This window comes from Urocampus carinirostris, chromosome 11 (genome assembly GCF_059441175.1).
Source record: "Urocampus carinirostris isolate Australia breed hairy pipefish chromosome 11, RoL_Ucar_1.0, whole genome shotgun sequence".
Lineage (NCBI taxonomy): Eukaryota > Metazoa > Chordata > Actinopteri > Syngnathiformes > Syngnathidae > Urocampus > Urocampus carinirostris.
Window position 1 is genome coordinate 40266647 of NC_142359.1, and position 15902 is coordinate 40282548.

The 15902-nt window shown below is 37.2% G+C and overlaps 1 protein-coding gene across 2 annotated transcripts in view; it reads left to right on the forward strand.

Annotated features, from left to right (window-relative positions):
* Nucleotides 1-15829, forward strand: part of cdk17 (cyclin dependent kinase 17) — a 59996-nt gene extending 44167 nt beyond the window's left edge. For both annotated transcript variants that reach the window (XM_088348438.1, XM_088348437.1), the window contains exons 10-17: nucleotides 686-809; nucleotides 4219-4339; nucleotides 4409-4506; nucleotides 4579-4684; nucleotides 5655-5697; nucleotides 5774-5864; nucleotides 9693-9767; nucleotides 9839-15829. In XM_088348438.1, coding sequence (XP_088204564.1) covers nucleotides 686-809; nucleotides 4219-4339; nucleotides 4409-4506; nucleotides 4579-4684; nucleotides 5655-5697; nucleotides 5774-5864; nucleotides 9693-9767; nucleotides 9839-9879 — 699 coding nt within the window. In that variant the 3' untranslated portion in view covers nucleotides 9880-15829. The remainder of the gene's footprint in view (nucleotides 1-685; nucleotides 810-4218; nucleotides 4340-4408; nucleotides 4507-4578; nucleotides 4685-5654; nucleotides 5698-5773; nucleotides 5865-9692; nucleotides 9768-9838) is intronic.
* The last annotated feature ends 73 nt before the right edge of the window (nucleotides 15830-15902 follow it).

A 15902-nucleotide genomic window follows, 5' to 3' on the forward strand; every position in this document is an offset into this window, starting at 1 on the left:
CTTTGTGTTAAACATGAACTGGCCTCCAAAAAAAGAAAGAAAACTGATGTCCAGCTTGACCTGTAAATACAGTATGCTCATCGGGGCAACATTGGTGTTTGTAACACCGAGATGTGAGTAACGCAGAGATGCAATCTTGGTTTACACCGAGCAGACGACACTAAAAATTACCCTTGGTGAGGCTGATGTCATCTGAGGAGGTAAAAACGGAGGAAGGAGGGCTGAACAGGCGCTTTACTGGGATGGTAGGGTTCTTATGGTTCACGTCCAATCCAACTTTAAACTGTAAAGTTTATCACAAAACAATGCATGTTTGTCACAGGTTTTACACACTATTTTTGTTAAAGAGTGAGGAAAATGATGTGAAAATAATAATTTCTCAGAAACTGTAAGATACAGTATATATCGTGATTCAACAATGTGGTCTATTTTCTAACGTATTAACAAATGAGTATAATATGATCATTTGTCCATATGATTGATTGAAGAAGCATTCAAAATTAGTTTAGGGTCGGGTCTTTTATGAGCCTTGGGCTTCAACCTGTTAGCCCTTTTTTTCTTTTCAGGTCTTTTGTTCATTCTGTGATGTGATGTTTGTTGAAACATGACTTAAAAGAAAAAAACAAAAATACAACAGAAATAATGAAAGATTTTCATGATTTTTTTCCCCTTCATTTTTCTCCAGGTCTTTTTGTTCCAGATTTTGCGTGGGCTGTCGTATTGTCACAAGAGGAAGGTTCTCCACAGGGATCTGAAGCCTCAGAACCTCCTCATCAACGAGAAGGGGGAGCTCAAGCTGGCAGATTTTGGTGAGAGGATTGCCAAGAGTCATTTTGTCAAACAAAGGATGCTATGAAAAAAAAAATCTGGTTTAATCAAAATATTGACAACAATATTGAATATTGAAACATATTTGGATTTTGCTTTGGACCTTGTCAATTGATGCTTTTTTAAATTTAGTATTTTTATAAAATTATATGACAAAAGTAGGAATTTTCATGTAATCCATCCAATGCATCTAAAAAAAATCACTCAGGGAAACAATAGAGTAATTGACATGTATCAAAGTCAAGGCCTGCGTGCCCTGCTATATGATTTTTTTTTTTACAGTACATAACTTCTTCTTGAAGAAGTTGTTGTTTTTGAAGTATAGATGTTTGTTTGCACTTTTATTAATAGTATTTCAATCAAATTACCGTATTTTCCGCACTATAAGGCGCACCTAAAAGCCTTTATTTTTTTTAAAAGCCTTATAATACAGTGCGCCTTATATATGGATCAATATTAAGTCGCTTAGTCTTGCAACTAAGGCAAGCAGCCGCCGACTAGATTTTCCCCCGAAGGCGAAGTAGTCTGCGGTGTATGCTGGGATTTATATACCGGCGTTTCATTTCCTAACCAATGTGTCAATCATCATTTGAATCAGTCACTATTAGCTAAAGTTATTCGGAGGTAAAGGGGGAAGATCCTTTTTATCATTTACAGGCTCGCATAGGCTAAAGGGGCGAAACAAAGCCTGCAATTGGCCGAAAAAGATGAATGTGAATCACAGGTTGGGTTACACTAAGGCATAGAGAAAACATTTTTTACTATTCTGTATTTGTAAATATTTTACTCTGCTGGATTTACTACACTCACGGTTGTAAGAAGACCATTGTTACGAATCCTTATTGAACGTAATGGCTGCAAGAGAACTTAGGTGAGCTATGCGGCTTTATATTTTCCCGGTATCTTGTTTTAGAACAATCTTGATGTTTCAGTGATGAGTCTATTTTTAAACTAAATTAAATTCAAAGTGTTTATTGCCATATGCACAGTAAAGAACCCCGTTTCCCTGCACAATAAAATTCTTACTTTGCTGTCCACACAGTGGCCAGCAAAAAATAAAATGGAAACTAAGAAATGTTTAGCATTTCTTGAATCCCAAGACTTTAACCTTCCGAATGATATGTGGAACGATGGATGCATTTGAGTGATTGGTGACATCGTACAGACACTGTTTCCGTACATGTCTGAGACACTTATTTGCTTCTTTGCAAGATTTCGGAATGTTAAGGGGGTAATAAGTTTGACTGAACTATCTGACTGTTTTGTCGACATTCCCATTGTAGCGCCTTAGAATCTGGTGCGCCTTATGTATGTATGGAAAATATAGGACCAAAAACTATTTTTTGGGGGATGCGCCCTATAACCCGGTGCGCCTTATAGTGCGGAAAATACGGTATATTTAAAAAATGTTTGAGTGAATGATGTAAATTTCCTTTATTTATTTATTTATTTTTTAAAAGTTAATTTAGCCCATCTTTGCCAAAAATACACTAAAGGCTACTGATGGTAAATGAAGAAAACCGTCTTTTTATTCAATGAGCATTTTCTTATCAAGGAAATGTGTCTTGTGTGCTTGTTGAAAATTCAAGACTAGTGACAGGGCCATAAGAAAACTGCTTTGTTTAAATGATCATCTCATCTCATTAGCTGCACCGCTTATCCTCAGTAGGGTCGCGGGGTTTAAATGATCATATTTTAATGTATTTATTAGTTATTTTTGTAGGTTCAATTCGGTTCAATAGTCTATATGCATCATTTCATAAATGTTCAATCTTCCATCCAGCCTTTGCCCTGTACCTGATTTTAAATTTTTTTTTTACCCGCAATCCATTTCTGTAGTGTCTTCGATACGACACTGAGCTAAACCACCAGCAAAGGACCGCGACTACAGGGGACGTGTTATTGAAGCTTTAATTCCCTTCTCCTGGTGGTGAAAAGTGCACCAATACGAAAAAAATCATTGAGAAGACCATATTCCAATAAGTTTGCGAAAAATAAAGTCAATTCAAGTCACGTTTATATGAATAACCCTTAGTCCCAAGAAGCATGTAGATAATGAAGAAACATTACATCTCTCTGAACTTTTACAAGATATAGTTGTTTAAACATCATATAAACATTTTTAGAAACTTACGACATTGCCTTGTTAATCATTTAACATGGATGAGGATGAATTGGATCTGCAACGGCTGTTGCGTGAGACTACTATTGAAAACCAGAAGTAACCTGGCGAACCCAGAAGTAGTATTCTGCTATATTTTTTAACCCAAAGCTCAAATAAACAAGAAATTACATCCATGTATTATGGGTATCGTTGTCACAATATGTTAGCCCATTTGTAGCAATGACAATAAAGGTATATTCTATTCTATTCTATTCTATATTATTCATTTTACTGTATTATATTTTGCACATGTTGGACTGGTGTGGGATGACTGTACTTGCCCAAGATGCTTCACCAGAACTGGTGCCTCACCCACCCTAGTGTTTAAGGGATCCAACCAACCAAACAACCAACCAGATTATTTATTAAAGAAATACAGTTGCTGTAAGGGCAACACTCTCACCCACCTGGCCTCATAGGCCACTATAACTAAACTGTGCAAGCAGGTAACACAATTTGACTTGACTTTCTTGGAGTAAATCATTCTTTAAACCGGGGTTCTCAAATGCACGGCTAGGGGGCCAATTGCCGCCCACGGAGTGATAGTTTGAGGCCCCAGCCTTAATATGAAAGTCGAAAGGGACAGTGTGTATTATTAAGCACCGTCTGGTGGGAAAAAATAATTCATTGGAAAAAAAATATTGATTTAAAACCAAAATATATGGACTATGAGATGAACGTCTGTTTTAATCTACTCATTGTTAGATAAATTTGCCTTCTTTACGAGTTTTTTCTTGCTTTTGCTTACCTTTTTTTCCTCCATGTCATTTTTCTTTTTTCCCCTTTTCCTTTTTCGATCGTTTTCTTTCTTTGACCCATACCCCGCCTTTCTAACAATATTGTGCTTTGTTCACCTTAAGTCTCTGTAGTTGTTCTTTTTAGCACTCGTTTTTGGTTGCACAGCAGAATAAATTAACATCTAGTGGTTAAATAATACACACTGTCCCTTTGATGACAGTGCAGCCCACGGAAATTATGGATTCATTTATTACTGATTGATTTATTTTCACTTTAACTCTTGATATGTTTTTATTTTTGGATCTTATTTTGTGAAGTATTTTTTTTTCAAAAAGATATTTGCGAACAGTGGATATTTTTAAATCAGAATTTTTCTTGAGGAAAACTTATTGGGCCTAACCTCACTAAGACCCTCGATTAAGTTTGAGACCCCTGCTTTAAGCTGTTCTTTTTGGTGATTTATTTTCATGTATTTGTTTATATTCCAGGTCTGGCAAGAGCAAAGTCAGTCCCGACCAAAACATACTCCAATGAAGTGGTGACTCTATGGTACAGACCTCCTGATGTTCTTTTGGGGTCCTCAGAATATTCAACACAAATTGATATGTGGTAAATATATTTTTTTTGTCTCACCTTTCCCTCCCTATCCAAATATCACTGCTGTATGTTCCTTCCCAGGGGCGTTGGCTGTATATTTTACGAGATGGCTGCGGGTCGGCCGCTTTTCCCCGGCTCCACGGTGGAGGACGAGCTCCACCTCATCTTCAGGTTACTCGGTAAGTTTACCGGACCATAGAAAACCGAAATCACTCACCCGCGCTGACTTGCGTGGGATTCTCTGATTGTAGGCACGCCCACGGAGGAAAACTGGCCGGGCATATCCTCCATCGAAGAGTTTAAATCTTATAACTTCCCCAAATATAAACCTCAGCCGTTCATCAACCACGCTCCCAGGTTTCTGTATTTTGTCTTCATTGACTGTTTGTCTGTTTTTTTATCATTGTCAGTAGCTATAGTGGGGTTCTTAAACTTGTTACTTGGTGGCCAATTGTGCCCCCCACTATGATTGTTTGAGTCCCCTGCCTTAATATAAAAGTTCAACGGACAGTGTATATTGTTTGCCCTCTAGATATTGCTTTATTCTGTCGTGCCACCGAAAATGTGTGCTAAAAATCCAACAGAAGAATACAAATCACAGAAAAGTGACCAAAATGCACCTTATTACTAACTTTTAAATGAAAGAGAAATACGAAAATCAAAAATAAAAGAACAAAAAGTTAAAAATTAAAAAAGAGAAGAATAAAAAAATGAAAAGAGAGAAAAACACATTTCTTTTTCTATTTTACCCTTTAATTCCTTTCTGTTCTTTTTCTCTATTTTCTCTTTGTTGCTTTCTTTTCTCATACTTTTCTTTTTATTCCAGTTTCCTTTTTTTGCCTCTTTTTCTTCTTCCTTCTTCCTTTTTAAACAATATTTTACCATTCTTTTCATCTTACAAGTGAAAGGCTGGATAAAAATGTGAATAAAATGGGGCTTTTTGCTCCCTTTGAGTCTTTGTACTTAGTAGTCTTCTTTGGACTCGTTTTTGGTTGCACGACTCATTTCAGGAACATCTAGTGGGCAATCTTAAACATTGTCTCATTAAGAACAGCGAAATAATTTTCTCAACGTTTTTTTTTTAAAAACCCCATTTGGCCAAACCTCACCTGCACCCTAGCTTCAGTGGCCCCCAACTCAATCAAGTTTGAGACCACTAAGCTACAGCAACAGACCTTGAGTCAAAATTGTGTAGCACGACAGGAAATCCTGTTGAACATTTTAAAGGCAGCTGTGCCTTCCTCCAGTGAGGCTGCACTTTCCCAGCAGCCTTTGCTCCAGACAGCCATTAACCAGCTTCGTTTTTTATTTTTTTCGTCTCGTTTAGGCTGGATGGCGAAGGGATCGAGCTTTTGCTGTCTTTCCTCAGAGTAAGTGAACACTTGCAAAATGTACAATAATACGTCCTTGCCTCATTTTTTTCAAGCATGCTTTTCTGCCTCACAGTACGAATCCAAGAAGAGGATTTCAGCTGAGGATGGCATGAAACATTCCTATTTCAGGCATCTTGGAATGAGAGTTCACACCTTGCACGAGAGTGAGCACAAACTGTCGCAGCTTAAAAATGATTTTAAATCAATTTCCTTTAGAAAGGTTTCAAATGGTTGCAGTATTGATTTTGCCTTCATTTGTATCCCTAACTTTTGCATCTTCATTCAATTAAAGATATTTAATGAGAAAATGTATACTTCTGTAGAGTAAATTGCTTTAAATTATATGTATGTGATTCAGAATCTAATTCGGTGGTTACTAATTCAGCCAGCAGGTGGTGCTCACGGTTTTCCACACGAATTAATTTGAATTCGCCTTTTAGGGTGTCTAGCATTTATCATGAAGGAAACAATACTCTAAACATATTGTGTTTTAAGTTTTAAATGATCAATTTGTCAGTTCATTGTTATAGATAATGATTGATCATTTCAGAAGGAAAATTATATCGAAATTATATCAACTATGCACCTGATCTGACTAACTGTTTTATTTACATGACAAGGGAAATTTAATCAAATAAAAGATTAAAGAACCTTGTTGACAAGAGAAACTCTCTTTTCTACTTAACAAAGGAAAAACCGTTGAGAAAAGGGGTGTAGTATAATAGAGATAGCAACGTTGTAATTTTTTAGAAAACACATGATTCTGCATTGTTGTGCCTAATATGAGAGATTTACCACAGCTACCCAAAAACCAGACAGCATCTTGTCCATTTTGTGCCTAAGTGAACGAGGCCCGGTTTGTGGGTCACATCTTGGCCAGCAGCAGGGAGGATATAGCAGCCCACGGGTGAGCTAAAGATCTTGCCCAATGGGCCCTGCATCTCGAGGGGGATGCCCATGGCTGGTAGCCAACGCGCCTCCCTCATCTTGCCAATGAGAAAATATCTTTGATGTAACAAAATAATGGTGTTGTCAAAGAAATGTTTTAATCATATTTGAGTGCACAATCGACTAAGAGTTAAATGGAGAAATGTAATAATCGTGTTTAAATATTTGAATAGCATGACAGCAAAACAGTCATTAATTTTAAAAGCAAGGCCTTACTTTTGTATCAAAATGCCCCCAAGCAATCTCTTCACAGCCTTGATTGACATTTTGTTCTTCTGTGGAAATGAATCACATCTTATCGTCATTCAAAGAAAGAAAGAAATAATGAACACTTGAAATGAAATCAGATAATAAATGCTCGATTATAATTTTTCATTACTCAATTGGATTCAACATAATCACACACAATATTATATTTTGATAGATACTGTATATGTATGCTTTTCTGTTTGTTTTGAAAAAATATATTTTTCATTTCAGGTCATGGTTACATTTCCTTAAAGAGAGTGTTTATTATTTAGTGCCTCCCATTGGTCAAGTGAAGTCATGTTTATCTATATAAACCTTAATCACAAGAAGTCTCAAAGGGCTGTACAGACTACTATAACATCATCCCCTGATCTAGGGCTGCAACTTACGATTAATTTCATAATCAATTAATCAGGTGATTATTTTTTCGATTAATCCATAAATCAGATTTTTCAAAGATATTTAGAAATTTGTCCTCTTTATTTAAATATTAAAATTTAGGACACATAGAAAAATAGTGCACAAAACAAAAGAACATTAGATTATATAAAACAATAAAAAAATACATGTGTTCGGTACGTAGAAATGTATGCTATACACCTGCAAGGTTCATATTGTATTTGGACTCATCATACAAAACAAAATAGAAAGAGCAATATGTTTCATTTTATGTATTGCAATTTTTTTAACCACAAAAAATATAAAAAATGTAAACAAACCCACTTTTCAAATTTAGTCAACAAATTTGTTTTTTGTGGTTAAGTCTTGTAATATGGCAACAATCCCTAAGATGAAAATGATATTTGCTCAAGAATTTGTCCCTTGTGTAGAATTAAACATGTCATTATTATTTTTCTTTTTACTTTATTTTATTTACATATTTTCTCTTTTTGTTTTCTCTGTATTTCTGCAGCAATTGTCTGTTGCTGAAAATGGTTAATGTTATTTCCTGATGAAACAGTCAAACACTACAAAGTTGAAACTTTCATGCTAATTTCGTTTGTAATGGTATAATGGTCAATATTTAGGATATAAAAAATACAAAGTAACTGTTCTTAAATAAAACGGTCTAGGCGCTTCGCAGGACCAAAGTGTTACTACAACTCCTAGCGTCACAACTGAACAATGTGCAATCATTGATTTGACGTACTTTGTGGATTATAAATCATGGGATACAACAAATTGATGATATAATAAGTTGCAAATGCTTTTAATCATAGAATATAATCGATTGTATCGATAAGCTGTTGCATCCCTATTCTGATCTAAAACCTAGATGAAGGCAGGGAAAAACTCAACTTCATCTTGAGGAAATTAAGAAACCTTGAGAAGGGGCTGCATGAGAGGTAATCCCCCTTCCAGGATCAGCAGGGTGCAATGGATGTTGCAAGGGAATCAACAAAAAATACACAGACATCTTCAACATGAAATATAGGTCAATTATAAGCTATAAAATATTCAGTAAGTGTATTTTAAGCCTAGATTTAAAAGGTTCCACTGTAGTAGCAGATCAAATCTCAAATCAAAGCTCACTTGTAAATCAGCATTTTCCGAGGGAATGTTGGATTATAATTACTCATCACACCATTTAATTAACATAATCACACACAATATTTGACCAAAGCAATTTTGATAGATACTGTATAGGTTTGCTTGTTTTGTTGTTAATTATTCTTAAAATCTTATTAAGTGGTAAGAAAACTTGTTTTATTAAAAAAGATTAATGGCGGAAGAAAAAATGAGAAGAAAAATGTGGTTTTGGTCAGTCACTTTGAGTTTGTATTCTTCCTTGTGCTTTTAAGCTCTCATTTTCAGTTAATGGAATGCCCTCTAATAGTCAAATAACAGATAAACATGATTCGGCAAAACTTAAATTGACATCTTGTCGTTTATTGATGCAGACCGAACAAAAATACTAATATGGTTATAATCCGGGCCGCACCTGCCTTTTAGCATCCCGGCTAACCGGTGTGCGCAGGTGGCAACTGTGTTGGGAGAGGCAGCATTAAAAATGCAACTTAATCCTCTTATTACCATGGGGGCGCTGGCGCCGCCGTTTTACTAGCGCTTTTTAAATTACCGTAACTCTGCAACTGTTGGGCAAATTAAATTTAAAGTAGTTTTCTAAAATACTCTCAAAGTGGCAGCAACTCTCCACAATCTTACCTTACAGGCATCCATGTCTGGCAACAGACCAATCACAGGCAAGAAATAACACATACGAGGCATAAGTAATGCATTTTGTAAATCATTTTTTTATCTTTGACCAATAATAATTTCAAAAAATAAAAACATTTGAATCCTTTGAACATTACTTTTTTAGTTTCAATTGTCAAACGGACATATAATTGGGATACCGTTTCCAGGAATTGCTTCACCATCTACCATACAATCCCATAAAACGCCTGGTGATGGTGTCAAATGGTTGACAATATATAGAAAATTACTCGAGCATGACTCAAAACCTTTTTATATATATTTATAACAGTTCATGTTTCCAGTTTATGTCTTACAATGTGTTCATGTTCAGTCCCAGTCTGTACTTCATTAGAATACAAATAAATCCAAGTCTGTTTTTTTTACTTTGCTTTTTGCTTATTACATTGTCTTAACACATATTTATGGTAGATATTGCCAGATATTGAACGTTTGGGTTGTTCTGAAAAAAAAGGCCAAAAATAATCACTCATAACATGATTTCTGACTCTTTCATGGCCAAAATAACCCCCCAAAAATCCAAGCGGCCTGTCTTGAAGGGTTGAGTCCGAATATTCAGATTTATTACCGATTTTCAGGTGTGTCCATCTTCACCTTGAAAGAAGTGCAGCTGCAAAGAGACCCTGGTTACAGGAACTCCTACCCCGAGTCAGGTGAGCTCATTTACTATTGTCTGAGGAAATGGGATTCAGTTTATTTATCTGAATTTATCTTGGGGATCCAGGCAACAGCAAGATCCACCGGAGGCAAAGCATGCTCTTCTAGAGTTGGAGGAAGGATACTTTGATCATCACGCTCTACCTGGACCACCTCTCTCGCATGATGACCCTCACCTCCTTCCTGTTTGACTCACACATTCACACGCACACACCACTCTTGTGATAAGTCAATTGGTGTGTTTATTTATTTCCAGATGTGAGTGCTGAGGGTTGTTTGCTGCTAAAGTACTACTGTATGTATTTAACTCACTCTGGTGCAGGGGACGGGAACCTATGGCTCGCAAGCCATATATGGCTCTTTTCATGAGTACATATGGCTGGGAGATAAAATTGAACTTGCACATTTTTTAAAATATAGTACTTATTGCAGAGTAGAGTGTTGTGCATGCGAATCCAAGTCAATACTGATAGATGAACGGTTTGGTCCAGTATATACAAGATACAATTTTAACTACAGTATACAGTAAAGGTGTCACCCCAGCAGACCCTGTTTTGGCTGCAAATCACTGAATAATCCTTTATATTTAAGCTCATCAAACTATGTTCATTGTGATGAAAAGACACGGAACAAACTTAAACCCAAAACAAACGTTTTTACTCAAAAGCTCTAGCAGAGCACCTAGAGAAATTTTATTGGGTGAGTGGTAGGAATGGGTGGAGCTACACAGAGGCACAACCTTTCTCCTTTGCCCAACTCTTGCTACACTGAAAGAAAATACGTTGTTACCCTCGCTTGCAGTATTTTGTGACATTTTTACAAAATAACTTTTCTTGCAACTTGTTTTAATCCAATATTTGGGACAAAAATGACAAACCGTAAACTGTCAAAACACCAGCCAAGTACACGGAGCAATTTGATTGGGTAAGTGGTAGGAGTGGAGGGATTTGATTGGGTGAGGGTGGGAGTGGGCGGATCAGTGCACGCACAGCACACTTCCTGCTCTCATGCCCCCGCCCTCTGCATTGAAGGGATATAATAGTGTAAAGCCGAAAATTTTTCGTTTGCAGTACTTTGTGACAAAAAAATGGAAAAATGAAGGTCAAAATGAGCCTTATAACTCATAAGTAACTGCGGGAGGGAGACAAATTTTAAGTGGTATGTTTATATATTTTGGTCAAAAAGGTTCCTGACCCCTGCATCTGGTGTGTGTTTCTGAGTGCGTGTTTTGTGAGATGTGAAGTCGATCCTTATTGCACAGTTAAGCAGTCAGTTACGATTGCTATTGTTTTGTGTCCCACGCCCCGATTCTATTTTGCTTGAAAATTCCACGGATGGCATCCAAGCTGTGATTCAAGTTGTTGTTGACCACTCACCGCATCTATTGTGCTATTTATTTTCGGTTTTATTGTTTATCTTCAAAACATTTTGAGGACAAGTCTGAATTCAGAGATTTCAGAAATGATCAAAATTATGGATCTAACGTTAGATTAGAGGCGTTTCCAACCTTTTTCAAGTTGAGAGCTTTGTTTTTTGACAAATTAGGATAATGTGCACCCAGTTAGATATTTCTAAAATAACAACTTATAATGTTATCACTATAATGTTACCAGGATAATTTTGCGATCTAGGGTTAAATAGACTCAGTCAACCATTTAAAATAAATAAATAAATTATATATATGTATAATATGAATGAATGAAAACTTTATTCGAACATCAACATAAAAAACAGAACATAAACAATAACTCAACAACAAAATAACGTTACATAATATGTTCGAAAGGGGTTGTAAGAAGCAAATGCTTATATATATATATATATATATATATATATATGGGGCAGCACGGCGGCGCAGTGGTTAGCGCATGTGCGGCACAGTTCATATCATGGGAACCTCCTGCGTGGGTTCAAATCCAGCTCCAGACTTCCTGTGCGGAGTTTGTATGTTCTCCCCGTGCTTGCATGGGTATCCTCCGGGCACTCCGGTTTCCTCCCACATTCCAAAAACATGCATTTCAGGTGAATTGGCTGGTCCAAATTGTCCCTAGGTGTGAATGAGCGAGTGAGTTGTCTGTCCCCGTGTGCCCTGCGATTGGCTGGCAACCAGTTCAGGGTGTCCCCTGCCCACTGCCCGATGATTGCTGGGATGGGCTCCAGCACCCCCGCGACCCTACTGAGGATAAGCGGTGCAGCTGATGAGATGAGATATGTATATATATATATATATATTTATACCAATTAGGTATGTCTCGGCCGAGGCGCGAACCAGCGACCTCCCAGTCTCAAAGCGGGCACACTACCATCTAGGCTACTGAGCTGATATATATTTATATATACCGTATTTTCCGCACTATAAGGCGCACCTAAAAGTCTTAATTTTTTTCAAAAGCTGACACTGCGCCTTATAACACAGTGCGCCTTATATATGGCTCAATATTAAATTCGCAAGGTCTCGCAACAGCCGCCGACTCGATTTTACCCCGAACGTGGAGTAGTCCGCGGTGTATGCTGGGTTTTATATACCGGCGTTTCATTGGCTAACCAATGTGTCAATCATCATTTGAATCGATCACTATTGGATGAAGTTATTCGGAGCCTCGGATTGGCTAGATGGCCAAAACAAACCCTGCAATCGGCCGAGTTTGGCAATGGCGTAGCAAGTCCGCGGTGTATGCTGGGATTTATATTCCGGCGTTTCATTGGCTAACCAATGTGTCAATCATCCGTTAAATCGATCGCTATTGGCTGAAGTTATTCGGAGCCTCGGATTGGCTAGAGGGCCGAAACAAACCCTGCAATTGGCTGAAAAAGATGTGTCAATCATCCGTTAAATCGATCGCTATTGGCTGAAGTTATTCGGAGCCTCGGATTGGCTAGATGGCCAAAACAAACCCTGCAATCGGCCGAGTTTAGCAATGGCGTAGCAAGCTTGCTAAAGTACGCCATAAAGAAACATGTTTCATTAGTCTGTATTTGTAAATATTCTACTCTCCTGGATTTACTTCACTCACGGTTGTAAGAAGACCATGATTGCGTATCATTATTGAACGTGAGAACTTAGGTGAGTTACGCGGCTTCATATTTTCCCGGTATCTTGTCTTAGAACGATCTTGATGTTGCTGTGATGTGAATTAGTTAGTTGAGTGAATTAAACTCAATTCCAAGTGTTTATTGTCATATGCACAGTAAAGTTGTGAGCGAAAAAGAAAATAGAAACATAGAAATGTTTGGCATTTCTTGAATCCCAAAACTTCAACCTTCCGAATGATATTTGAAATGACGCATTTAAGTGACATCGTACAGACACTGCATCCGCACGTGTCTACGACACGTATTTGCTTCTTTGCAAGCTTTGGGAATGTTAAGGGGGTAATCAGTTTGACTGAATCATCTGACTGTTTTGTCGACGTTCCCATTGTAGCGCCTTATAATCCGGTGCGCCTTATCTATGGAAGATATAGGACCAAAAACTATTTTTTGGGGGTGCGCCCTATAACCCAGTGCGCCCTATAGTGCGGAAAATACGGTATATATATATATATATATATATATAAATACAGTGAAGAAAATAGGTATTTGAACACCCTGCAATTTTGCTGTTTTTTTCCACTTAAAAATCATGGAGGGGTCTGAAATTTTCCTCATAGGTACATGTCCACTGTGAAAGAGATAAACTAAAAAGAAAATGCAGAAATCACAATGCATGATTTTTTTTTAACAATTTATTTGTGCGATACAGGTGCAAATAAGTATTTAGACACCTGTATATTGTCTAGAATTCTGACCCTGATAGACCTTGTTAGTCTGCCCATTAGAAGTCCACCTGCACTCCATGTATCATCCTGAATCAGGTGCACCTGTTTGAGGGAGACAGCTGTCCACCCCATACAATCAATACGACTTTAATTTTGTAACATGGCCAAGACCAAAGAGCTGTCCATAGACAACAGAGACAAAATTGTACACCTCCACAAGGCTGGAAAGGGCTACGGAGCAATTGCCGAACAGCTTGGTCAAAAACGGTCCACTGTTGGAGCAATCATTTGAAAATGGAAGAAGCTAAACGTGACGGTCAATCTCAATCGGAGTGGAGCCCCATGCAAAGTATCACCTCATGGGGTCTTAATGATTCAAAGAACGGTAAGGAATCACTACACGACAGGTATAGACAGGTATAGACAACAGGAAACGTTTGACCTCTGTAATAGCAAACAAAGGCTACTGTACCAAATATAAACATTCATTTTCTCAGGTGTTCAAATACTTTGCAGCCAAATTACACAAATCAATTGTTAAAAATACCAGGCCAAATACATGAACTAACATACCAATGTTAATTTCTAATTAAAAACAAATCACAGAAATTTGTATTTCTTTTACACTGTGGAATCTCCTCTTAAGTTGGCACCATGTTTGTCCAGCATCCTGCTGCCATGCTGTGCCGTGTAAGACTGGCCATGGCTCATACAGTACAACACAGTGCCCTCAAGTAGTTAAATATTACACTTTGGGGCTTTAAGATTTTACCTCTACATTGGAGCTGCACTGACATGAAAAATAACACTCTTGAGATGAAATGAAAAGAATGACAATGCTATGATCAAACATTTTCCTTGTATTCCTGCTTTAATTGCGGATCATCATTTTGTTTTAATACTTTTTCATACATTTCCAACTTTTCTTAAAGTATCGTTTTTGTTTTCTTGATTTGAACTACAGTCCCGTTATATTGTCTTAAAAAAATATTTTGGGACTCAACAGACTTGATTTCGTAATTTTTTGATTTCTTGCATCGCTCAATTTTCTTTTTACTAATTTTCTTTTTACTAATGTCACAACTTTGATGACATTTTAATTTCATAATACAAATTTTTCCCCTTTTAAATCCTTTTTACAAACTTTTTCTTCTTTCTCTCTGCGAGTGCAAAAATTGAGGATTTTCTCAAAAAATAAATGCAAAATCTAAGGTAAAATAAGACGTGCTTTCGAATTTGAAAAACAATCCTAAAATTCAGCCTAGTTTCTCTCTCATGTTGTGTTATTCAGCTTTATTCTGTCTGCATTATCTCTATTTTCCTTTTCTGGGTGGCCCCTTTGATCCAGATGCAGTTGTGTTTGGAAACTGAGCTTGGGTGAAAGTGTGTGTTTGTGGGGGGGGGACAAAGTGTATTTCAGAATTTTTTTTTCCTCCCCCCTTTCTTGTATTTTTTTTCCTCAGTGTTTTGGTCAACCTGCCCACTTTTGTCTTTCATTGGCAGGAGTTTGCAGAATTCACCTAACAGTATTGCAACGAGACTTTTGAACTTTTATGTAAGCCTACAACCTTGACGTGGAGTAGATGGGCTTCTCCGGGCAGGCCCGATATTGTAGTGGCAACTAAATAGACATTTAAAGTCTCCTTTCGGTTCCAGTTTTCCCATGAGCTCCTTCATTTGCATTACAGTACATTACAATATTTACTTAGCAATGACCTGTTCTCATACTCCCAGTAGCTGAGTGTAAAAAAACATGAGGAATGTCTGGAGAAAATGTCTACAAATGTTCTTCATCCCAATCGTAAAATGAGAGGTGCAGTAATGACTACTACAACTTGTTTGCAGCTAATCGTGTCCTAATCCTGTTAGCGCTTCGTATTTGTCTTTAACAGGTAGATGCGGATGTTGTCATGGTAACATAAAACTATTTTTTGATACCGATAGGTTGTAAATCTGATGTTGTATTAATTATAGCCATGACACAAAATGTGTAAGTTGCAACATCACCACAGAATTGTATTTAAAAAAAAAGGAAATATGCTGTCACTATTAACTGCAAATGTTGACTTATATTTGGAATTGCAGAAACGTGCATGACGGGAGATTTCTACTGCGGTTTTGGTTTTGCCAAAATTGAATTGTTGTATTTTTCATGTGAGCGCGTGTGCCTGCTGCATGCAAGGCCTGCTGTGTTTGTGAAACCACACTGAGCTGCCGTCGAACAGTCAGTGTGCATGACTTTCTACTGAAAATTATTTATTTCTCATAACCACCGCAAAGTAAAATTAATCTGTTTCCTACAACAAGTCTGGAGTATGTTTTTTTTCCTGTATGAACTGAATAATTAGTTCAGTGTCTCTTAATTTTGAGCGA